This window comes from Peromyscus eremicus, chromosome 8b (genome assembly GCF_949786415.1).
Source record: "Peromyscus eremicus chromosome 8b, PerEre_H2_v1, whole genome shotgun sequence".
In the NCBI taxonomy this organism is placed as follows: Eukaryota; Metazoa; Chordata; class Mammalia; order Rodentia; family Cricetidae; genus Peromyscus; species Peromyscus eremicus.
The window spans coordinates 45,066,062-45,093,112 of record NC_081424.1 but is presented as its reverse complement, the minus strand read 5'-3'; the positions used below and the strand labels follow the sequence as shown (position 1 = coordinate 45,093,112).

Below are 27,051 nucleotides of genomic sequence, written 5' to 3'. Positions count from 1 at the left end.
CCATCATAGATGTACTAATGATAATTATTTTTCTAAATTAAGAGATAACATGTAAAACAGACCTAACGTTTTGCAACTTACTTTAAGCAAGGTACATTATCACGAAGCCCATCAGATGAGCTGCTACTGGTGGATGGATGAGACTGAGGAGGAATGGGCTGAGGGTTGGAGCTGCCCACGGGGGTGGACAAAGGTGGCGGCTGCTCACCCTCTGGCGTTTCCACATCATTTATTTCATATAACAGTCGAACTTCAAGCATCTGTCATAAAAGAATGGCTGTTTACCTATTCCTAATAATTAAAACTCTTGTATTATATGAACCAGAAAGAGTATTTTTAAAAGTAAAAAAAAAAGGACTATATTTCTAGAGATAAAAAAAAATTTTTTTTGACTCAACTTTTAAAAACTTGTGTGTATGGGTGGGAGTTCATACATGTACACACATATGCATCATGATTTTAGAATGTATGGAATACCAATAAGTTGACATTCCTTAAATAAAAGACATAATATACTTAGAGATTCAGATAGTCCCTTAAAGTATATGAAGTATATGTAAAAATGCTATTTTCACAAAACAGATAGTGATATAAATATTAAAGTGTTTTCAAATTTTTATGCAAAAACAATAGTAAACTGCTTACTAAATAATTTTTAAAAGCTTAAAAATATCAGACAACTGAGAAGGAAACTGTTTAAGAGGTGATTACCGGGATGACTTCTGTCACCACTTCCTGCTTGCTGAATCTATAAAGGATGACATGTGCTGACACTCCAGCTATGCACAGCATTCTGCTCTCTGGGCACCAGGAGATGATCTGAATGGCGTATGGATCTTCATCTACAATGTCTGTATTCGGTCTGTCATCTTTACTTCTTGACTTTTCAAACACTTTAGACGTTTTTAATTTATACAGTACTTGTAGAGTTACTAGAAGAAAGTATATTACAAATTTTAGCTGAAACCCCAAAATTGTTAATTCTTCTCTACCACCCCTTTCAATTATTCCTTGTCCATTTTTTTTGGGGGGGACACCCTACTAACCCATAAATCTCCCTGTATCAGGGACCAACAGCCTCCATATTTTACTGGGATTTATCAACCCCACAGGTACAGCACCTGGCTAGAATACAGAGTGGGCAACAGCAAGCAAAGACTGAAACAAGCACCCAGCAAAGACAAGAGCAGATATCTACATCAAGAAATGCTTTACAGTCTTAACTCTCGCTACCTAGATCCTAGTGTAAAATCACAAAGATGAACAACCATGATCCATCTTTCTGATGTATTCGAGAAATATACTTCACCATCAAGGAAAGACATCAACTTATGGTAAAAGGATAGAGGTATTCCAAGAAAATGGACTTAAAAAATAAGCTGGTGTAGCCATTTTAACATCTGACAAAACATGATCTTTAAACAAACAAACAAACAAAAAATCAGAAGAGATAGGGAGGGATACTATATACGCATTAGAGAAATCCACTAAGGGATATTCCAATTCTAAATACTTATACACCAAACACAAGTTCAGAAACACTACCATAGATAACAATCACATACTGACCTCTATAAGGAGATAGCATATGACTTCAATATCCCGCTGTTGCCAAGAAACAGGTCATCCAGAAAAAAATAAAGTAGAGAAACACTGGAGCTAACTGTTATTAGAAATCAATTGGACCTAACAGCCACCTTCAGAACATTCTATTCAAGTGCTAAAGAATATACTTTCTTCTCAGCAGCCCATGGATGTTTTTCCAAAACTGACCACATATTAGGACACAAAGCAAGTCTTAACAGATATAGGAAAACGGAAATAGGACTTGCACCCTACTTGAACACCATGGATCACAGCTGCACAGAATGGCAGGGAGCGTACAAACTCATGGAACTCAAACAATTTATTAGTGAACGAAAACTGGGTCAAGAGAGATAACAAGTAGGAAATTAAAAACATTTTATAATTGAATGAATGTGAAAACACAACACACCCAAGCTTATGGAAACAATAAAGCAGGTTCTAAGAAGCATGTTCATAATACTAAGACAGCGCTAAGCGCTACACCAACAACCTGCAGAAATTGCATATTTATAACTTATTTATGACATACTGAAAAGCTCTCAAAAACAACAAGAAGAAGTAGTACTCAGATGGCAAGAAATAAATTATCAAACTAAGGAGAGAAATCAATGAAACAGAAACAAACAAACCAAATACAAAAAATCAAGGAAACAAAGATTTGGTTCTTTGACAAAAATCAACAAACTTCTAGCCAAATTAAGCAAAGGACACAGAAGATCCAAATTAATAAAATTAGATATTAAAATAGAAATGTGACCGAGAAATTTAGGGCAAGTTAAAAATCTGTACTTCACCAAGTTAGAAAACCTACAAGAAACCGATGAATTTCTAGATATACATGATGTACTAAAATTAAAATGAAATAAATGATTTAAACAGACCCATAATCCATAGAGAAACTGAAGCAGTAATTAAAAGATTCTCAACCAAATAAAGCCGGGGACAGATGGATTCAGTGCAGTACTCTACTGACCTTCAAAGAGGAGCTCATTCCATCACGCCTGGGATTATTCCACCAAATAAACTCAAGAAATCCCTTCCAGTTTGTTTTAGAAAGCCCTGATTATTCTCATGCCAAAACCACATAAAGACCCAACAGCAGAGGAAAATTAAAGACCAATACCCCTTATAAACATACATACAAAAAATTTCAACAAAATGCTTGGAAACTGAATACAAGAACACATCAAAAAAGATCATCCACCATGAACAAACTGACTTCATTCCAGAGATGCAGAGATGGTTCAACATAGATTAACAAGTAATCCACCACATAAACAAACTGAAAGACAAAACCATACAATTATCTCATTAGATGTAGAGAAGGTCTTTGACAAAAGCTTTCATGATAAAAGTCCTGAAGAGACTTTTGTTTGTTTGTTTGTTTGTTTGTTTGTTTTGTTTTTGTTTTTGTTTTTTCCTGGATACAAAGAACAAACCTCAACACAATAAAGTCAAACCCACAGCCTACGTCATCCTAAATGGAGAAAAACTCAAAGCAATTCCACTAAAATCAGAAACAAGACGAGGGTACTCTTTCCATAGCTATTCAATGCAGTACTTGAAGTCTTGCTAGAGCAGTAAGACATCTGAAAGAGATCATCAAAGGGATACGAACAGAAAAGGAAAAGTCAATTATCTTTATTTGCAGATGATATTATTTTACATATAAAAGACCGGAGAGACTCCACCAGGAAACTTCTATAGCTGATAATACTTTCAACAAAGTATCAGGATATAAAATTAACACATACACACACACATAAAAGCTTTCCTACACAGAAATGACAAACAGAGAAAGACATCAGGGAAACAGTGCCTTCCACAATCACCTCAAAACAAACAACCCCAAAACAAAACAAACAAACAAAAACTTAGGATAACTCTAACCAGACGAGTGAAAAACTTGAATAATAAAAACTGTAAGACACTGAAGAAAGAAGGTGAGGATAATAACAGAATACAGAAAGACCTCCCATGCTCATGGATCAGTAAGATTGATATCAGGACACGTTGTTACACCATAGATCCGTGCATCACTCATCTCTGATCGGAGAAGCTTCTTCTTGCAAAAGATGGCAATTAACAAAGAGACCCACAACTGGACAATGCGCAGAGAGTGAAAGACTTCGGCACTCAGCCCTAAAGGGGATGCCTTTATCAAGTCCCTCCTGTCAAGGCTCAAGGTACTGATGCACGTATGAACTCAGAGAGAATGTGACAGCATGCACAAGACCTACAGAAGGTCAAACCACACGAAGTCCCAGCATGGAGAAGAGGAAGTAGACACAAAATCCAGCCCTCAATCCAACTGCTACATGCTCAGAAAGAGAAAATAGCATTCTCCAGTAGGGTGTCACTGGGTTTACCAACCACAATCTGGCCGATACAAAATAGACTCCATTTTGTGTGTGCATGTATATGTGTGTGTGTGTGTGTGTGTGTGTGTGTGTGTGTGTGTGTGTATGGGGGGTGCTTTTTGTTTTGTTTTGGTATTTTTTTGTCCTATTGTTTTTTGTTTTGATTTTATTCTTTTTCAAGTTTTTTGGGGGGGCATGAAGTGGGATGGGTTGGGAGGTCGGAACGATCTGGGAGGAGTTGAGGGAGGGGAAGAATATGTTCAAAATATTATATGAAAAATCTGTAAATAAAAACATTCCATCAAATCTTTAAAAACCAAATATAGTGGTTAATTATCATGTTATGGAAGAAAAACAGCCTACATTTACCTAAACTCTACTTTCATTTCTCTGTCTATTTCTCAGTGTATTATATATTCAAACATTTTCACCATCACAAAGGATTTAGAGAGCCTGAGAAGAAACTACAAAAGGAAACTGGAGCAAAATACTTGCTGTAAACATATAGAGAACATATTTTAGTCCCTAAAATGACATCCTATATATATAAACTTTCTTCCAAAAAGGCAACAGTATTATCAAACATTCCTATAAAACACCAGCTATCCCGAGTTAAGTGGATTTCTATAAATGCTTTCTGTAAATGGTCTCCAATCACAAAGGTGTTTCTTCCCTCTTTTGCTACTATCTAACCCAAGGTCTGTTCACAAGGACAACATAATCTTTTGTAAGAGTACTTTAGAATTGGACCAAAGCATTTTCTAATTTGAAATATATTTTCACGTCTATTTTTGACTTCTAAAGAGAAGTTCTGGAGAAATTTGAAAAAACTGGAACACTGTTGAGAATTATTATTTGGCTTACTAACAACATTAAAATATCTGGATTCTTGATAAGCCAATAAACTGTGCTTATCATCTAGTACTTTCAAATCTAATGTGGTTTATACAATTATTTAAAACATCATGTATAAGGGCAATAGCAATGAAACCTGACAAACAGCTAACTATTCGAAGCTCTTACTTGCAGAAGCATCCCAGAACTTAACTGACCCGTCAGCATGCCTAGGACAAACAAAAGAGACAAAAATATGATGAAAAAGGAAAAGGAAAAAAAAACCAGTTACATTGTATTGTTACTTGTCAGCAAACTCATTCACAAAGATGAGCAAAAGGCAGAAATCACTGAGAGCCATCAAGTTCTCTCTGATAACTCACTTCGCAAGTTGAACACAGAGGAAAGCTTTACTTACCGAGTGAGTTAAAATTCAAACTGTCTTAAGTAAGTATATTAGCTATTACTGATTTAATTGGCAAAAATATATGTTTACTTACCCTGTAATAATTATTTCTGGGTAACTTTGAGCACCCAAGCCCCAATTACCTCCATTGATGGGCCATTCCTATAAAAAAAATTGAAAATTGACTTGAAAACACATATTCTCTATAGTAGACATGTAGTATACAATGTATAGGTATATCACATAGGTATGAACACAGTACAGAATTTACTTCTAAAAATGATTTCCTAAAAAGTTAACAATGTTACCAACACCTCAAGGTGACAAATTCAAAATAATAATAATATGTTACATTAAACAATGAACTCAGGTTTGGTACCTTTTTGCTGTAGCCTTGACGTTTCTGTCTAGCTCCAACAGAATAAAGTGCAGGAATGAGGTCCACGGGACAATCAGCAAAATATTCACAACATGTAACAGGGGACTCGTGTATACTCAAAGGGTAGGGATTCTCAAATATAGGATATCTTTAACAATAGGAAAAAGAAAACCACATTAACACACTGTAACCTGTGATTAACACAACCATGAAGGCATTACTATACATTCTAGGATTTTATTATTCTATGTAAATATATAAAAACATTGAAGACTTTTATTACAGAAGATGCTCTCTTACCACTAATAAACACAAAGATTTCACCTATATCACTGCTACAGGAAAAACTGCACGCTACATACATATTAGTCTCATGTGCTTCTCACACCTAACTTACGACCCATTCTCTTGACAAAACAAAGGCTTAACTTGTCAGCTAGGAAGTGGCTGAAACAGAACTTCAACTGCTGGGAAATCAGTAATTTCTCAACATCATGGCATCAAATACCTCACCCTTCTGCTGGCACAGCTACCTTAAATTCCAATTCTTTTTTTTTTTCCTCCATCAATGTGATACCTCATCCAATATTAAAGAAAGTTGTTTTGTGTGATGATTAATCACAAACAATACCCAAATGGAGAGACTAACTAGTGGAGCCCATCTCTGGGTCTATCTGAGGGCATTTCCAGAGGGGACTAGTTAAAGGTAGAAGACTCACTCTGATGGGTTAGTGCCATCTCACGAGGCTGGCGCCCCAGGTGGAAGGGGCAGGGGGACCCGCTGGCATCGGCACACTTCCCTGCCCTCTGGCTGCTGGGAGTTTGTGAGACTAACAACCCTGCAGTAGGACTTTCTTCCTGCAAAGGTAAGGTGTTGTCCTCACCAATGTAAGCCCACAGCAATGGACCAGAACCTCTCAAACAGTGGGCAACAATAAGTACTTCCTCTCTGAAAAGTTTTCTCTCAGGCAGCTTGTCACACTGGCGAACAGCTAAGGTATTTTAGTCCAGTAATAACCTAAATTATAATTTTACTTTTCATGGTTTTTAAGATATGGAGTCAGACACACTACAGTTGAGCCATGAGGTTCCCGTGTTCTCTAGCTATGTAATAAATTCATCAAGATAAGCAAAACATGCTTTAAATCATAAAATTAAAGTACAATTCTACCTAAACACATAGTAATATGTTTAAAACTAAAAACATAATAATGTTGCTTAGAATGAGACTAGTTACTTTAAAATAACTGAAAAAAAAAAACAGAAACAAACTGAGACACTTAAAAGGTACAAAATGGCTATTCAGTGTGCATTAGATTTGTTAATTTGCCTACTGCTAATAATACTAAAAAATAAGCGGTATTTCAGGAAAAAAAAGTTTACAAACTATAAAATGAGCCCGACCATGTCTATCTTTATTCCCAAACAAAAGATGAAACACACACACAAAAGGAGTAGTAATAAAAATTAGCTTTCTTCTCTTCATAATAAATCTTTTCCTTAGCTCTAAGGATCTGGTATTTCACATATTTAACTGACAGTTCAACAAAAATAAAACATCTTATCCCATGTGATTTGAATCGTATTTGAATAGTATTTCTTGACTTAATCATATTTCAGTACAGAGCACATGCAACAAATTCCATTATTAAAACAACTTATCTAATAGATGAAAATGAAAAAAATATATTAATAACATATTTTTCTAGGGCTATCATACAGAATTATTTTCAAATTGTCTGTTACTTTAAAAATAAAATAAAAAACTTACTAATAATTAATATAAGTAACAGATACTAAGCTGAAATTCAGTCAGGATTTAATGTCTTAAAAAAATAATCAGGCAAGCAGCACCACTCACACACATTAGGTTTCCAACCTTATTACTTGGAAAACTGTCCTGTACATTGCAGATATTTGAAGTATATTTATCTTTTATCCACTAGATGCCAGTAGTATTCCACCTAATAAACTATCTATCCAGACACTGTCAAGTAGTTCCTGGGGGCAAAACCACCTTAGCCCCAGGGTGACTGGGGCTCAAAGGAAGCTTTGCTCAATGATTATTTTTCAGGAGAAAATAAGTAATACGGCGATTCTATTCACAACACTGAGTATCACTGGTAACAGGTATAAATACAGCAAATGCCAGAAGTCGTTACAAAGAGCTGAGATGGGGTTTGGGGATTTACAGATCAGACATATCTGTAAAGAGTCTAGGAAAGCCATAAAGCATGTGGTGAAAAGTGTGTGGATTCTATCGACAGTGAAATAAGTGGAGGGTTCCAGGTGCCAACAGTTGTGTAAGAGAAGGTATGAAATTTGAAGTCTGGTAAACATCAACCTGCTATCCCCTAAATTAAGGCCACTGTGGGAGGATAGGGAGAGAGCAAGTGAGAAATAACACTGCAGTCTTTTTAAGTTAGCAGAGAGAGCAGTTCAAGTAATAATAGCAAACAATGGTTTAAATCAGAGTAATAAGGGCATGACATAGGTCACAATTAGTCTGACAGGGATCTGCATAATACATCACAACAGACTGAACAGAAGGAGTGAGACTAAAAAGTTCATCAGAGGTGAACTATGGTGGGTTCATTTTGGAAAGGCTTCTTGTGTATGATTTTAGCATATACAAGCATGAAGCTGAAAGGCAAAAAATTCTAGAAACTCTCAGTTAAGTAACAAGAAAATCATAAATCATTGAACATGGAGAAGGTGAATTGGTGCCTACATAGAGCCTTCACCCCACGTTCTGGTGTCTTTGGTACAGGAAGGTACTCTTCAGGCTACCAAAAGGAAAACACCAATACCAACCTAGCCACAAAACTTTTGATCTATAATCTGTCTTGCCTGTAAAATATGCTAAGGCAATGGTGGCACAAAGCTTGTGGGAATAACCAACCATATCTGATCTGACTTAAGGCCCACTACACAAAATGGAACTCATACCCAATGTTGCTTGGGTGACCAAGAACCAGAAACTAAACAGCCCAAGGACCTAGGGTAAAACCAAATTAATACTGGTGTAAAAAAAAAAAAAAGTAGCAATAAAATGACTCCTAATGACATTCTGCTGTACTCATAGATCAGTGCCTTGCTCAGCCATCATCAGAGAAGCTTCCTCCCATAGTAGATCAGAATAAATACAGAGACACATAGCAGATATTATGTAAAAAGTGAGAAACCATGGAACACTCAGCCCTAAATGGGTTGTCTCCCATGAACCCCTCCCCTCAGGTTTCAGGGAACCCCACGGAAAAAGAGGCAGAAAGAGTTAAGAGGTAGAAGGGATAGAGGACCCCAAGGAAACAAGGCCCTCTAAATCAACATGGCGGATGGACATATGGTGCAGGCGCACGGGGCCTGCACAGGTCTGTACCTGATGACATCCTAGAGCTGAAAGGAGAAATGGACACGTGCCCCCACCACTAACATAGACGCCATCCATCTCCACTTGATAGACACCTGCAAATGAGTCCACGGCCAGCAGAAAACCAGCTCCTCAGTATCACTGGAGGGTCCTCATCTCATAATGACTGTCAGACTTTTCCTTTTTCATTTTGCATTTGTTTGTGTTTATTAACTTTACCTTATTATTTTTAATTCTTATTTTATTTGTATATAATTTTTTTCTTTTCTGTTTTTACCCTATAGATTCTTTGTGAAAATATTATGGCTTTCAGTTTAGTGTTTTTGATGGGATTCCTGAGTGTGTGAATGAGTGGGTCTGTGTCTTCTGCCTTCTCTTGGGTTCTTTTCCTTCTGTTTGTTTTGTCCAATTTTAATGTGTTAGATTTTGTTTTATCTTATTACATTCTATTATTTCCCTTAGGAAACTGTTTAATTTTTAGTGAAAGACAGAAAGGAGGTAGATGTAGATGGGAGGGGAGGTAGGGAGAGAGTGAAAAGCAGAGAGAGGAGATATCAGGATATATTAAGTAAGGAAAAAATAGATTTTCAATAAAAGGAAAAAAGAAACAAAATTATAATCAATATAATATATCAATATTAATATCAGTATAATCATTATAATAAACAAATTTCAGATTATGGAAATGTGGTTCTGGACATTAAAAGGAGATCATTAATATCAATGTGAAGCTTTCAAAGGACTGTAATAGCTAATAACATGCTAAAAGAGATGCTTGTGTTGTTGTTTTTTAATCCCCCCACATAGTAATGGAATTGCTCACCCAGTGTTCTTACCCATTTTGTGCAAGGTCTATCAGTACTAAATCCTTTTCCAGAAGAACAACCACAGCATATGGTTCTTGAAAATCTGGAATATGAGAACAGTTGCTTTACAGATGCAAGAGGGCAGCCACAAGATAAGGACATCCCTTACTTCCTCTTGTTCCAGTTTCTAAGTGTTTAGCATTCTGATGAGTCCAGGGTGGTTCATATAATATGTATGGCTTGGATGAGATAAACATACAACATAAGCCATTCAAAATTCTTAGATATTTGTAAAGTTGAGTAAGACAAGAACTTCAGAGAAACGTCTGTGATATTACATATTCCAGGGGTGTGGCAAAGACATCAAAACTGCAATTTAATCCAGACCAATTACTATGGAATCTCAGAATAAACTGATAGAGTTCTGTTATTGTTTTCGAATGTTAATATGTGTCTGTTAATAACTACAAAATGCATTGCATCTTTAAACTTCAAAGAGATCCAAATGAAATGAGAAGATGAACATCCGAATTCATTCTCTGAATTAACTTGTCTATGCTTTGGTGCCCCTAGCTGCCTGATGAGCACTAGTCTAACTCTGCCATGAAGGAATCTCTGAGAAATGACTAACATTCAATGTGGTAAACTTAACAAAGCAGTTACTCTGACCGGCTGGGCCAGACTAAACCTACCAGATGAAGGCCTTAAGGGCAAAGACAGCCTTCCCTCAAAGACATAATTCTGGGTGAGGGTTAAACCCACAACTCCTTCCCGAGAGTCCCAAACCAGGACTTGAACTCACTCTAGAATTTTTAGACTGTTAGTCCCCAAGTCCTTCATATATACCACATACCATCTCTATTTCTCTGGAGAAATATAGCTAATCTGATGTACTACTGTTTCACAGAATTTAAAATATTAAATATGGGCAGTGTCTTTCTTTGAAAGGTATTTAATATTAATGTACAATACAGAAAAGGTAGAGTGTACTGGAAAAAAAAACCCAATAGCTGAAATAAAATCGGCCATGTTTAACAACAGGAACTCTTCCCTTGAAACATTAAGACAACAGTATATGGAAACTACTTAGGACAGTAGACATCTTTGTTGAACATTAATATTTATGGAGAGTGAGCCTTACCATTCGGGTATGGTGTTTCACAGAGTGTGAGAAAATCAACAATAGAATAGTCCATTTCCAGCACAGCCGTGCTTTTCCCATGCATCACTGTTAAGCAAGGCCTCCTTCCCACAGTATCATATGACAGGCCTCCTGACAAAATAATAAAAGGTTCCCTGGAAATAACAAATAGTATGGATTACAAATATTGGAGTGGACACTGTTTTTACTGCTGTATCATATGGGTATTCAATGACAGTATCTTCTGAAAAAAATTTATATATCACATAATGAAAGAATTGTATATGAATTTTTAATGTGATTAAGCTCAAACCTAGTTTGCTGAAGAGGATTAATCTACAATAAAAATGAGCATGATCTATTTGACTCTTTGACCTTCTCCTGGTGCTTATTTTATTTCCTATGGACAGCTGCCTTAGAGTCTTCGCTCAGTTTGTGTGTGACTTCTACCTTAGTCCTAACAAGGCTTCTCAACAAACGTTCCCCAGAAAGCCTTACAGCTTCAGATAGCTGAGCTACAGAACACACTGCTTTTTCAAGGATACATCAAGAACTGGACTAGCTATAAACCACTCAACAGCTGGAAAAAGAGTCATTCAAAAGATTTCCTACAGGCCTTAATGTTTCCTAAGAAACCTCCTAGATAAACGTTAAAGTCTTCACTCCCATCACACCCTTATGGACTGCCACTTGCCCCTTTAATACTTATGTTTCCAGTACCACAACACCGATACCATATTGGTCATGATGAAAACTATATGACTTATCTAGAGTCTAGAATCTAGACCTAGGTTTTAAAAGCAGCACCAAAATAGCTTTTCATATATCACAATATGGGTATATTTCTTTATCTTTGCTTTAATTTGATATTTGTTTGTATGAAGTCATTTAATGTGTAGCATGCAAATTATTTAAAGTTGTCTACATGATTTTTAAAAATCTTTTTATTTATGCTTTAGAATTTTTCTAAAATATTTTAGTTTCAATTAAAGGTATATCATCTGTGGGAATGTGCAGTGAGTGCAGGTCCCTGGGGAGGCCAGAATAGGAAGCCATATCCCCAGAGCTCTACATGCAGTTGTAAGCTGTCTGATGTGGGTGATAGGAACCACACTTGTATCCTCTGTAAGAACAGTATTGTCTCTAAATTGTTACTCTGCATCTCCAGCCCTTCATTCATAATGTTTTAGTTATAAGGAAAAAATGTTAACATTAAGGCCTGTATACTTATTTTTCATGATGGCATTTTACTTTGTTCACATTTGTGGAGTTTTTAAGTCTTCACGTCTACCATAAGTAGCACATGATGACAGGCAATGGTAACAGGGCCAGGTCTGGGGCTCAAGTACCAACATTTACATCTCTGCTCTCAACTCCTGCATGCTGGATTCCACATCAATGCCACAGAGACCTAACCCTCAGACAATTTGTAACCAAGCAGTGCCTGGTTCAGAGAACCCTAAGTAAGAGTTATCTATTATAATTGCTAATGCCATCAAATCATTACAATTGTCCACTGTGATAGTTCTCTTTTGGAGTGTGCACCAAAATACATACATAAATAATACAAAAATGAAAATGAAAATTATTTTTATATAAAACAAGAATAAATATTGTTGAGATTTAGTTAGTTAGATACCTTATAAGTAAATATAAGTATTGGAGCAAATAATGAAATTTTTCTTACTGAGGCACCTTATTTAAAATATAGAAAATGTGGGGGAATGAAAAGTGTGTGTGTGTGTTTCCAAGTGTAATGATTTTGTGAAAATACACCCTCATGCATCTACCTTCCTTGTTTGCTTTATTTTTCTACAGTATTTATGATTTAAAATGAATTTATTTTGCCCATTGTCAGTCCCATCAAAATATACCTTCCACGAAGCGTTTTTAATCTATGTTGTTCATTGCTCTATCTAAAACAGTGTCTTGAACAGTTTCACTACACTAGAAAAATGTTATATTGTCCTTCAAACGAATTAATAAAGTATATGTTTCATGACCATTTTTAACATGTTCTTTATATTCATTATTAAGATGATTTGGATAGTATTATTTTTCTGGCTAAATTCCAAAAGTCAAGTTTCAAAGACTTATCTTGAGTAAAGCCACACTCCTATAGCCATTGTTTCAAACTCCAGGCATTGTATGGTTATGATCATGTTGAGCAGAAACTTTTTATTTTTTGTACTTCTTATCACATAAAATGAATAAAAACAAATTTATCTTCTTGTTACTTTGCCTCTACTATAACTTACAACTAAATTGAAAATAGTTAAAGAGTTCACTATTTAACAAATATTTCTTAGATGTCTACAGAGTGGGATCCCTGGGTAGTTTTATAAGTGGTATTTCAAGGATGGTAGGTAAGTATAAATTTACATACAACCAGTTTCAAAAAACAAACAAACCATGACATCAGCACCACAGCTATGAGCAGAGGACAGCTGAACTACATTACAATGTGTAAAGCCACCCGTGAATACCAATTGAGCTAAGAGATCAGTTCACAGTCTTAAATAACACTATAGCAATTAGCTGGGATTGTCCTCATGAAAGAACTGATTTTGTTGTTGTTGTTGTTGTTGTTGTTCTGTGGCTTTGCAAGATCTATTTCTTCCCTAAAAACAAAAGGAAGCTGGGCGGTGGTGGCGCACGCCTTTAATCCCAGCACTTGGGAGGCAGAGCCAGGCAGATCTCTGAGTTCGAGGCCAGCCTGGTCTACAAAGCGAGATCCAGGACAGGCTCCAGAGATGCACAGAGAAACCCTGTCTCCAAAAACAAAAACCAAAAAACAAACAAACAAACAAACAAAAAATTTTAAAAAAGAAAAGAATGTTGTAAAAAAAAAACAAAAAACCAAAAAACCAAACAGTTGAAGAGAATGCTGACTGACTCATCACTAAGCCGTTTTCTATTTCACTGTAAGCTTGCTAAACCTAGCAGTAACACCTTTTCACATTACATGCTGTTTCTCTCTTTGTATTGTGGCTACCAAGAAACTCGCACCTAACTTATGAAACTCCAGTAAGTTCCTTATATCCAAAGCTTAAGGAGAAAATATTAACACTTTACCAGGATAAATCAGTCATGTACAACAAGTTTCAAGGATTTAACGCTACATACCAAAATCTGTAACATTTCAAAGTTGTACCTGGCATTTGGACTTCAAAAAGTTCTAATGAGCTAAATTATTTCTAGGTAATATATGAATTGTGGAGGTGAAGAAGATTTGATATTTCTTAAAAGAAAAAGCTAAGCTTTCTGGTGTTATTGAGGAGTTCTAGAGGTGACATAATTTTATTCTATGACTTTAGGAAGAATGTTAGTATTGTCTCTTAATGGCATTGGAGGTCAAGCAGAACTTCATTTAGTAGCTACCTAAGTCCTCTGTAGGTCTTCTAATTTGACTGGATATCATTTGGCACACATGCTTTCTTCATTTTATGAACTGCTCCAACCCAGCCTGGAGGTAGCTTTAGTGTAAGCTGTGTGCCCATAAGAAGCTCACTAAATGAACCAACTTTATTCATCCAAAAAACTCCACATGTAGGTGAGTCACCTATTGCAGTTCCATGATAGCATCTATTCACTGACTTTAATATTTCTGAGTATTTGTGCTTTGGGGGATAAACAAGTGCTTTCACATCCAGTTTAGCCACACAGTTCACATACTGAAGAAATTAATAAGGTGGAGAGATGGGCTGGCTGTAAGAGTCAGGCCAAGCCACTAAAGTGATGACAGACAAGGTGATACCAGAATGAGGAGAAACCAGCTGTTCAGAGGAGTTAGTTTGGTGGGGAGAAGGAGGTACACACTGTCCATCCAAAATGACTACTGAAGACTGGGAAGATGACTCAGAAGTTAAGGACACTGGCTGCTCTTCATAGGACTTGGGTTCAGTCCTTAACACCTACATGGCAACTTAAAGCCAACTGTAACTCCAATTCCAGAAGATCCAACACCTTCTGGCCTCTGTGGACACTGCATACACATGATGCACTTACATACATGCAGGCAACACACACACACAAATAAAAATAAAAACAATAAGTACTGCAAAGATCGGGAGACAGTTTAGTTTGAGGAAACAAGGGCCGTAACAACAGTCAAGGTGTTCACGGTGATGGGATGTAGGGCTCACTCTGTGCACTCTATCAGTGTCTATGGAACTGGCCACCACCTTTCCAAGCCACAATTCCTTGGGCTGTGGCCTTTATATAATATTTGGAAAGTTATTCACTTTATTTGGTTAGCTCCTGTTTTAAAACAGTCCCGCTAATATTTCTACTGCCCAAAAAGCCTTTCTTGATTCATTCACTCTCAACAGGCAGTCTTCCCCCGCATGTTCCTAAGAACCTTCCCCACATCACTACCTGCATTTACTAGCATGAATTGCCAGAGTTTATCTTTGAAAGCCAGGACCAACACTCACACTAAAGCTAAAGAAACTCAAGTAATTAGAGTCAAGCAGCAAATGACTCTTTGCCTTAAAATAAATAAATAAATAAATAAATAAATAAATAAATAAATAAATAAATAAATAAATAAATAAATACTGGTCAGGCTTGCCACTTGGTCATCTATTTTGGGGAAAACAAAAACAAAAGAAAAACTGAATTTTGGATGTTTATAGAAGTAATCAAATGTCACTTGGAGACAGTATTAAGTGAGGCAGCTATGTGAAGAGCATGCTATATAACATTCTTACATTTTTTTCTAACAATTTTATGAAATGGTCCTTATTAAGGTTCCCACTTTAAAGATAATGAAACAGGTATAGAAAGCATAGCTGGTACCCCAACTGAGCAATGAGAACAGCAGAGGCAGGATGCAGACCTAAGTGGTCTGCTTATATACACCCCTCACCCCTGTGCTGATGGACATGTTTTACCACAGGACTCTCCACCTCTCTTATTTCTCAAAGAAATAACCTCAGCAGATCTGACTTAGCATTTGACTCCTGGCTTTTTAAAGATTAAAAAGGAGAAAAAAAAAACTTGTATGTATGTGTCTGTGTCTACGTAAGAGTAAGTCACATGTGTGCTGGTATCCTTGGGGGCCAGAAGATGGTGTCAGAGACCCTGGTGGTTGTGAGTCAACACATAATACACAAGAGTGCTGGGAATTAAACCAAAGTCCTCTCTAAGAGCTGTAGGTGCTCTTAGATGCTCAGCAATCTTTCTAGTCCCTTACTTCTTGCTTTTAATAAAAATTGGGTGTTTAATGAAGTAGTAACATATTTTAAATAAACTAGTAATTAAATAAACTATTTCTTAATTTGCCCTGTCTCTAACTTTATTCCATCAAAAGAAGAATCCATGCTTTCTAGATCTAACAGCAATATCAAGAGTCTATATATAGCTAAATTTTATATATACCTACCCATACCTATATACCCATATCCATACCTACCCATATTTATACTTGAACTCCTCACATTCAGCAACACTAAGCTAGGATCTGTACAAATAGAAGACAGAGGCTGGGGATATAGCTCAGCAACAGAGAACTTACTTAGTATGCATAAGGCCACAGGTTCCATCCCTAACACAGAGGTGTATGGTGGGTGGGGATTTAAAGTGAGACAATTGTATTTTATGCCTCATGCTTTCATCAAATTTAATACTTAAAGGGGATACATGCATTCAATATTGACATGTGTAAGTTCTAAAAAGAAAACTGTATCTCTCAAGAGTGTATTTCTGGAGACCCTATGTGGAATATTCCTTTACACTGTGTGAATATATGTCACCGTGATTGGTTTAATAAGAAGCTGACTGGCCAATAGCTAGACAGGATAAGGTTAGGCAGAAGAGCCAAACTGAGAATGCTGGGGAGAAGAAGGGTCATGTCAGGAGTCTTGAGGAGACGTAGAAAAAAGCAAGATGGGCATGCCATACTGAGAAAAGGTACCAAGCCATGTGGCAAAGTATAGATAAGATATATGGGTTAATTTAAATGTAAGAGTTAGCTAGTAATAAGCCCGGGCTATTGGCCAAACCTTTATAATTAATATTAAGCCTCTGTGTGGTACTTGGGAGTGGCTTGTGTGGGACAGAAACTTCCACTTACAACCCTAAGCTAGCCAAGGAGGCTAATACTTTAAAAAGAGAAAAGGCTGAGCTAGAAGGAAGAGAGAAGGGTCCTTACTCCCAGAATGACTTCTAGGCGAAGAACAGAACAAGACCCCTGCATATGTGATGACAGCTCTCTCTGAAGACTCATAGTTTGCAGACAGGAAATGAAACAGCACACTTGCTATGGACAACACCAAGAGATGCTGCTGTAGGTGAGCAGGGGATGGTTTTAGTACTTAGAGCTAATCAAAGAGGAAAGCCATGGAGCACAGCAAAATAAAAACTTACTTAATTTATTGAATTTCCTATCCAGGATAAAAAAAGAAATTTGAGGAGACAGTTAAAAGATGGCCCTACTGATCATATTAAATAGTTTAAACAATTACCTACTAAAGAACAATATATCTTTTTTTAATCTTCATTTCAAATCTGTAACAAGAAAGCAGTGCTGCCATCTTGAGGAAACCGGGACAGTACCGGTAACACTATCATGAGAGAGAACTAACAGATGCACAGAAGACAGCGGCCTGGTCTTGCTCATGGTTTGCAACAGTTAAAGAATTCACTGTTGTTGGGGGTTTTTGCTCTTTTGAGGAGCCTGCCACCTAACTCCCAAATAAATCACACATGGAGGCTTATTATTACTTATAAATGTTCGGCCTTAGCTTTGCTTGTTTCTTTCCAGCTTTCCTTAAATTATCCCATCTACCTTTTGACTCTGGGCTTTTCCTGTTCTCTTACTTCTATAAATCTTACTCTTTCCTCATGGCTTGCTGTGTAGCTGGGTGGCTGGCTCCTGGAGTCCTCCTCCTTCTCTGGCTACTTTCTTTTCCTCCCATATTTCTATTTATTCTCTCTGCATGCCAGCCCTGCCTATTTCTCTCTCCTGACTTGCTATTGGCTGTTCAGCTCTTTATTATACGATCAGGTGTTTTAGACAGGCACAGTAACGCAGCTTCACAGAGTTAAACGAATTCAACATAAACAAAAGTAACACATCTTAAAATAACATTCTACAACAACTCACTTTATGATGCATATAAATACAGACTTTTTTCTGGTTTGTTTCCTTTTTAAATTTTCTGTTAGTGTTGCTTTTGCTATTCCTTTTTTTCCTATTTTATTTCTTTTGTAATAGGACAAATGTGACAAATAATAATTAATTCGTGGCTGAGGGTTTCCTAACACAAAAAGGTTAATGTGCATAAATGAACATCTCACTAAATTCATCATAGTCACCTATAGTACATTATGTAAAAATGAGAACATCCAAGCAAAAAGAAATCAAATAACTCTGTACCAAGGATTATATAGTGAGGGCTTCCAAGGTCAACTAAACAGATGTTCTTCCTCCTGGAATTCATGCAACTTATTATCTGTTTCTGAATCAACTCTAACAGTGTATTCCCACCAGATCTCACAGAAAGGCTAGGAATGATGAAGAAATAAATAAGAGCAATTTTTTTTTGTCCAAAATAAGTCCAGGGCCTTTTCTCACAAGAGGACAAAGCAAAGCCGAGTCAGGAGGACAGGTTAAAAAGGGAAAGAGGGCAGTTCTCACACCATGTTTATAAACTGGAATGTGTAAATAGATCAGCAGCATTAGAATTTCCTGTAGATTGAATCAAAACTGATTTCTGGATCTCAATGCAGTTTCCTGATTTACTTTGAGAACCCTGCATTTACTATATAGTCTCACCCTTTAGATTCCTTTAGTAAAGACAACTAATAATAACTAGAATGGGAAGTTTTTAAAAACTCTTCCAACAGAAATTAAAGAGATGCAGAATTTTCAAAGAAATACTTTAAAGGGTATATATATATATATATATATATTAGATATATACATTCAGTACAGCTTTTGATACATAAAATTAAGACATTTAGATTGTGGGAACCATCCAATTCTTACAACTATTTCATATGAGTATCAGTATTGTAATATAATTGACAACCTTTTTAAAGTAGTAAGTTGCATTCATTTCTGTAACTGCCAAATATTATGAAATTTAATTTCTGAATATATGACTCTTACATGTAGGGCAGATTATATTTTAATTATTTTCCTTCATCACCTTTTCCACACTTTTTATACTAGCAAATAAACATTACTGTTTCCAAGGATCAACAGAAGATATTAATTATGTTAGGATGAAAAATAATTTACTTTCCAAGATGTAGAAATGAACTTCAAAAGCAAGAAGAGCCTCAGGTAATTTATCCTAACTATGTATTTTATTAAATTATGAAAGCAGAAAACTTAAGACAGGGTAGCCTAGTCTAAAGTAGGGCTTCAAAATTCACTATACAGGTTCCAATGCTATTTGCATCACCTGTAACAATGAACACGATGATGAAGGAATCTTACCCAGATCTAGTCGTTTTGAACTCCACCTTGAGGATAGGCTTGCATGGCTCTGGTTTCTTCCCATCCTTTAACTGTTTTCCTAAAATATATTTTCCTGCATTAAATTCTACATTACTCTAAGTTCTTACATTGATAATTTATAAAGTGAAAATGAAATATAATAAACCCCCTTTTAGACAAAGTAACTCTTAACTTCACATATGCATAGTTAAAAAGATGAAAATGAAATATAATGAAACTCACCAATGAATGTTTTAAAATAATTTTGAAAGAACTATTTAGTATAAAATAAGATGTTTTATAATGAAGTCAAATTACTGTGTGAAACATTGTCAAAAAGGCAAATAAATTGAATAACCTAATGTTTATGTGATTAAATCCTAGCAAGAGAAAATGGCAGTCTTTCCAAATGTAAACTGTGGCTACTAGATAAACAACATAGAATTTCAAGTTGCCTAGTGAATAAACATCTTAAAATAACACAATTTGAAAAAAATAAATCTCTATCACATTTTCACCCAAGCACCACAGGCTGCAAAATTAAATTGTTAATAAATTCATTGACATTTCTTCTAAAGAAAATTCCATGTATCTATTATGACAAAATGGGCATAAACCAACCAATAGCTATAAATACTTTTCATTTAAAAATTGTTATTCATTATCTAAGTTTAGAAGTTCATGAAAGAAACAGAAAAAGAAAACACCTATCCTACTTTTTTTAAAAAAAGAAAGATTACTCTCAGCATCATTACATTTCTTCGACAAATCATGGAAATTGGGAATGATCTTGAGGACCCTTAGAAACTCCCACCCCAACACACTCAATGTCCTCTGTTACAGCTCAAGCTTCCTGCCAGAGCCCTACCACACTCTGTGCCTTAGGTTCGCTCCTCCCTTTGCTTGTTGTTCTGTGAGTGCGTGTGTGTGCGCGTGTGTGTGCGTGTGTGTGCGTGTGCGTGTGCGTGTGTGTGTGTGTGTGTCTTTTTTTTTTTATATATTTCTGCAGTCAAACAGTGTCGGGCATATATTGGATATCCACTATATGTTTAATGAATGAGTCCTGAATTTTTCTTTGGGATAACTTCCTAGGTAAAGGACATATGAATAAAATGGTTTCAGAAAGTCTATGACCTATGACCTTTCACCAGTAGTCTAATAGAATGTCATGCTAAGGGCCAACTCCACTTCAGGAAGACGTACAAATAATACATACTTACTATAAGGGCACCAAAATAGATGAAAAAACTGAACCAAAGAAGGTAAAAACCGACAGTCCAACAATAATATTTAATAATAACAATAAGGACTTTAATGCCTCAGTTTCTAGAGGATACAGGATAAGTAAATGGAAGACCTACAAGACACAGAAGCTTCCAACTTTAATTAGATTAACAGACATGCACAAAACACACCACTTAACCATTAGAATACACATTCTTCTAAAATATTTCCAAACATTTAAAAATGAGAAACATGTCCAAAGCAGACCTCATTAGGCTATAATATAAATCTTAATAGTATTTAAAGGGTAAATTCATACAAGGTAAGTCTCCAACCAAAAAAAAAATGAAGTTAGAAACTAGCACCAGAAAAAAAATAATGGAGACACTACAAATATGGGAAAATAAACAACATATTACTAAATAACCAGAATTAAAGAAATTCAGATAATACTTTGAGGTGAAACACTAAAACTGACCTTTAGGCCCTCTAAGAGAAGAGGAACAATCAAACCAGACAGTCACAGACAGAATTACAGAACAAGCGGGCTGGAAAGATGATTCAGTGGTTAAGAGGGCACTGTTCTTGCAGAGGACCTGAACTCAGGTCCCAGCACTCAACTCCAGCCCCAGGGGACCCTGTCTGACCTCTGCCTGAACTTCACTCATGGGCACAAATCCACACACAGACACAAACATATATACATAATTAAAAATAAAAATCTCTAAAACAGTCTATGGAATTATGCGCCAACAAATGAAATACCCAAGGGAAAAAAATATAAAAGTCCTAGGAAGCCAAATACTGAAACTGACTGAAGAGGAAACAATCTAAATAAAGTCGAGAACAAATGAAGAGATCTAAAAATTAAAACTCAGAAACCAGGAGTTGGTGTTTAGCTCAGAGGCAGAGCACTTGCACTGTAAGTGCAACATTCTGGGTTCAAACCCCAGAACCTATAGAAATAAATATGTGAGTAAAATCCCCATAAAGAAAAGCCCAGACTCAGATGGCTTCTCTGTTCGCTTATGAAGGATAATCTTTCTGGAAAACAGTTTGGGAATATTTGTTAGAAACAGAAATAAATGAAACTGTTTAGTTTTCAGGTATAGAAACTGCATTTCTAAACATTTATTGGGCAGACATGAAAGGACTGATTCTAAGGGCAGATGTACCAGGTCAGAACTGCAGCATCACGGCAGAAGAGGCCCAAAGAGGCTGTCAGATCCCCTGGAACTGGAGTCATGGGATTGGGAGCCGCCTGACATGGGTGTTGTTCACTGAGTGGTCTTTCCAGCCCCACACAGCTGTCAGTATTTATTGTCCGTTAGGGAATTTACTGAGCTTTTCTGAGACTAGGTTTGGACATCTCCTATAAAAGCTGGCTAGGGACAAGACTCTTTGATCTCCTTTTCTTGCTCAATTGTCTTTTGAAATTGCTTAGACTGTATTTTAGCATTCAGTCTTACAACTTCTATTTTTATTCATTTGTGAGTTAAGTTTTTCTCCTTGCATTAATCAATCTTCATGCACATTCTGTTTTCCCAACTTGAGCAGTTTAAATGATGGCATTGGCTCAGGCTAGCATTTATCTCTAATTCTAAAATAACCAGTTCCTAAAGCAAATTAAAAAAGAACCTTGCTCTGATTTTATTAACTGAATACAAATTAAAGTGCATATAAAATTAAAGTGCATATAAATATACAATAAATCACTGACTCACTAGATTTCACAACTAAGTATTATTTTACTTGAATAAAAACACAGGCTAGTTCTTTAAACTCTGTAAACTGATTGCCTTGACAAACCACTGAAAATATCTGATTAGTTATAAAACCCAACTTAATAAATCACAACAACCCCACTCCACATCTTCTTTCTTTCTTGTCTTTCAGAATATTAGTTTCTTTAACTTCTTTGGTCACCCAGCTATAATGAGTTGGTCTAAGACCTACTGACATTTTATTCCAGAATTTCATCATGCATATTTATTTCCCCTGCCAATACTGCAACTATCTTTATTTACTCTTAATATAATAGCTCACTAACCAGCAGCCCTGTCAGAGTGACCTGATGTATTACCACTAAAGTCATGTTTTTAAGATGTCAATTTTATGTATACCACTGAAAAGTCATTTACTAACTTTTGGACATGAGGTTCAAATTTTTTATTATACTCTGATGTATACCCTTTGTGGTGATATATTGTGTACCCTAATAAACTTGCTTGGGGATTGGAGGGCAGAGCACGCCACTAGATTAGACATAGAGGTCAGGCAGTGGTGGCACACACCCTTAATCCTATCACTTGGGAGGCAGAGATCTGTCTGGATCTTTGTGAGTTCAAGGCCACACTGGGAACAGAGCCAGGCATGGTGGCACACACCTTTAATCCCAGCGCTTGAGATCTCATGCCTTTGCTTGGGAAGCACACATGCCTTTAATCCCAGGAAGTAATATGGAAGGACATAGAAAGGTATATAAGGTGTGAGGAAACAGGAACTCAGGCTCTTGAGAATGTAGATTTTGCAGAGGTAAGAACATGGCTGGCTTGCTCTCTGATCTTTCAGTGTTCACCCCAATACCTGGCTCCGTTTTTTGTTTGTTTGTTTGTTTGCTTTTTTATATCAATAAGACCTTTTAAGATTCGTGTTACAATCCTTCATCACACATGGCTCTGTTTTCATTCCTGCTACTTGTCAAGACTTTACTCATGATAGACTAGTATTGATTTTCAATAATGCCTTGCTTTTTATGCTTTTGTTCCTTTATATGCTTTCACTAAAATAATCTTTCACTAGTCTTTTCTACTTCATAATACCCCTCTTCTTCAAGGTCCAGCTTAAAGATCCCGAATTTGTGAACTATTCCTATTTATCTTCAGTCCCAAACACAGCCATGTAGCATTATATATGCTGTTATCAACAACTATTAAAATGTTTGCAGTTACCAATTTATAAATCACTTTAAGTACTTGACTATGAGCTTATCAAGGCTGATACATTTCTAGTTATTCATCCACAAGAGACTGGAGGCCCTCAATATACATCTGTTGAGTAAAGGTTCATTAAAAAAAAAAAGAATCTGACAAAAATTAGTCTATAATTGTTAATTTTGCTAAATAGAATGAACTGAAACTGTTGTACTTACACATAGACCCTCAGTCTAGAGCAAGGACCCTAACATTGCCACCAATTGCATTTGGCTAGTGGGCACTTGAAATGTGGTCAGTCCATGGTCAGATGTGTTGGGAATGTAAAACACTAGATTTCAAAAATTTGAAATATCTCACTTCTGTGTGTTTGGTTACACAACACAATATTTTTGCATACTGAAAAGAATAGAAAATATCTCAATTTTGTATATTTAGTCACATGATGAAATAGCACTTTTGCATATTTAATGTTAGATAAACTACAATATTAAATTAGTTTTGTCTGATTTATTTTACAGATTTTGATACTGCTATTAGTAAGCTTTAAGTTATCTAGGTGGCTAAAATTATATTCCAATTAGAAAGCAACTTTCTAAAAAAATTGACCAACTAGAAAAAAACATTGCTAATGCTAATAATGTTATTTTGAAATAATAAGCTGGGAGAATTTACCATGCTTACTTAGTGAAGAAATGAAGCTCATTTGAAGCAGGAGGCTAATGGGGTTGTGTTATCTGGGCCTTGACTCTTAGCCAGACAAGAAGAATACAATTTATGATACATTATTGAAAGTCCAAATTCCCCAGGGTATGCCCCAAGCACTGACAGATACCAGTGGCTGAATCACTACAAGAGAATTCTCTAGAGATTCTCTTTGAGCCCCAGAAGCCAGAAGTGATGGCTGCAGCCAGAAACTTAGCACAGCCCTGCCTTTGGGAGCTGGCATACAGAAAGCTTCAAAATTCCTCCATGTATTCATTCTTCTGTCTTTTTGGTTCTTTGAATTTAAGTAACAGTTTTATTTGGGCATGTTCAGGAGTCTACAAAGTCCTTTCAAATATAAAAATTAGAGGAAACTTTATATAATCAACAGTTATGGTTTTATTTTTAGGCTTATGGTGAATTAAATGTAGATCAATAGAACTCTTAGTATGCTTCATCCTTAATATATAATACTGACTTTCAGGTATGTGAACTTCAATATAATTTTAATTCAGTGACCCTTAATAGGATAAAAACTCCCTTTTATGTACCACAGATAAAATTGCTGATTGAATTGATGAATATGCTCAAGAAATGTAAAACATCTAGAAAATTAAAACTGAAGACATCTGTTGATTGTGACTACCTAGCACCTCCATTTCCTTAGGGAGTCAACTGACTCTCGTGAAGCTGACAATCACAAAAATTCTCGTCTAATGGTACACCACTCCAGCCCAGGGCCACAGTGCAGACCTAGCTGGGCTCCCTGACGCAGCAAATCATGTAAGCAAGATGATGGTTTCTGGATAGGAATAGCCATGGCAGGACAATCAAACATTCTTTCTTAAATAAAAGCCCTTTAGTCACAGCAGTAAAGCAAACCAAAAAGCAGTAGTAGAACTTAGCCTGGTTCACCACACAAAGCCTTGTCTGCAGACAAATGACTTGGCATTTACTGTTAAAGTAAATTTGTGAAGTAAAATTCTGCTCAGTTTCCACACATTGATAAATGCTTGATACTCATTCATTTCTGCAACTTTATAACTGATAAAACTAAGTCCCAGAGAATAAAAATTATATTCAGAAGGCATGTGTGTATGCATTGTATACATGTATGTATGTATGCATTTATGTTCATATATGCATGGGTACTTGTGTCCATATATGTGTACATATACATGGAGTCTCAAAGTTAATGTCTTCCTTAATGGCTCTCCACTTGATGATTCCTGATGGTTTAGCTAGCTATGTAGCTCCAGGAATCCCCTGCCTCTGTCTGGGGAATGCTGCATTGTAGGTGGCTGTCATTATGAACCTGGCCTTTTACAAGGGTTTCAGAGATCTGAACTATGGTCCTCACACTTGCAAGACACATAAATGCTTTATCCACTGAGCTACCTCTCCAGCCCCTTTACAAAGCTGCTCATGTATATCAAAGTTGGAAAAAGACTCAAGGTTGTCAGATTGCCAGGGAAATGGTTTTTGATATTCATAAGAACTACAACAAAAAGAAATACTACTTTCACTGTTTAGACAATCAAAAATCATCTGCTATGTCATGCCATTGAGAAAAATTTCAACTAAATTAACAGTAAGCCCCAAACTTTTTAAACTATGTTATACTTCTTGTTTCAAAAAAAAAAAACAAAACATCACCTACAACAAACAAACAAACAGATGTGTGCAGAAAACAGAAATATATTTTGTGGGAACACCAATCTATCCCACTGAGTAAATACAATTCCAAAATCTCTATTTAGTAGAATCACACATGCACATAGCACATCATAATGTCCAGGTACTCTCAGTTATATAGTTTATGATCATATTGTAGAGCCAATAAATATTTGTTGAATAAATAAATTCAATTCTCAGAACAGCATGAGGAAACTGGATTAAGTTTCATTATCATTTCTAGTTATAGATGATAATGAGATTCAGAAATGCTAACTGGCTTCCCAAAGGTCATAGACTTTCTGCTTGAAAATCCCACATTATGCTGATGTCTTATTATGTCTTCTGAATACATCTTTCAAGAATGTATTAACTTCAGGGCTGGAAACACAGCTCAGTTGGGAGAATGCTTGCCTACCATGCAAGCGTTGAACCATACCTGGGTTCAGTCTACAGCAGCTCAACAATGAAACAGAACACATTAACGTCTACTTTAATATGAGACATGGTAGCACTAACTACCATGCTAATGCACTATTTATAGAGGTGGTTACCACCACCAAATCTAATCAAAACTGACTAAAACTAATAATGCACAAAAATTTAAAAGTAAAGTATGTTTAAGATAATTTAACAGAGGACCGGAAAGAGGGTTTGTGTGCACAGAGGAGCTTCTTTGAGCTGCCGAGGCACTAACAACGGACACTCAGAAAGACATTCAGCCCCCAAAGCAGCAGCCGATGATATATATTTGTGGAGAGTGTCACACCGAAAATGAAATAAAGTCCAGGGATCCAATCAGATGCAGAGAATGTGGATACTGAATAATGTACAAGAAGAGGACTAAAAGATTGGTGGTCTTTGATGCTCGATGAAAAGTGGGAATTCAGGAGTGTCTTCATTCATACATTTGCCCCATTGATGTTTCACTTACAGCTTTTGACTTAGCTTACTTATGACTACAACTGTAAACCTATGGTTTCATTTTAGAAATGTGATTGTATTTTGATACTTTGTATAAAGGAATTTTTGGTTAAAAAAAGATAATTTAACAATTATTAGTCTAAAAATTTAAAGGAAGAAAACGCAGTATGAGAAAAGAAAGAACTAAATTATATTCTATCAAAATGAGTGGTTGATATTCTGAAATTTATGTACCACAAACATACTATATATAGAATAA

General features: G+C 36.1%; 1 protein-coding gene and 1 pseudogene across 3 annotated transcripts in view; one reads left to right on the top strand and one right to left on the bottom strand.

The window, feature by feature from the left end:
• Nucleotides 1-27,051, bottom strand: part of Stxbp5 (syntaxin binding protein 5) — a 135,606-nt gene that overhangs the window by 45,961 nt on the left and 62,594 nt on the right. For all 3 annotated transcript variants that reach the window (XM_059272756.1, XM_059272757.1, XM_059272759.1), the window contains exons 9-16: nt 19,333-19,411; nt 10,884-11,038; nt 9,773-9,845; nt 5,567-5,714; nt 5,282-5,349; nt 4,971-5,011; nt 712-932; nt 82-260 (exon numbers count right to left, since the gene is read on the bottom strand). In XM_059272756.1, the coding sequence (XP_059128739.1) occupies nt 82-260; nt 712-932; nt 4,971-5,011; nt 5,282-5,349; nt 5,567-5,714; nt 9,773-9,845; nt 10,884-11,038; nt 19,333-19,411 (964 nt within the window). The remainder of the gene's footprint in view (nt 1-81; nt 261-711; nt 933-4,970; nt 5,012-5,281; nt 5,350-5,566; nt 5,715-9,772; nt 9,846-10,883; nt 11,039-19,332; nt 19,412-27,051) is intronic.
• LOC131918737 (DNA-directed RNA polymerases I, II, and III subunit RPABC4-like) lies at nt 21,701-26,822 on the top strand (annotated as a pseudogene).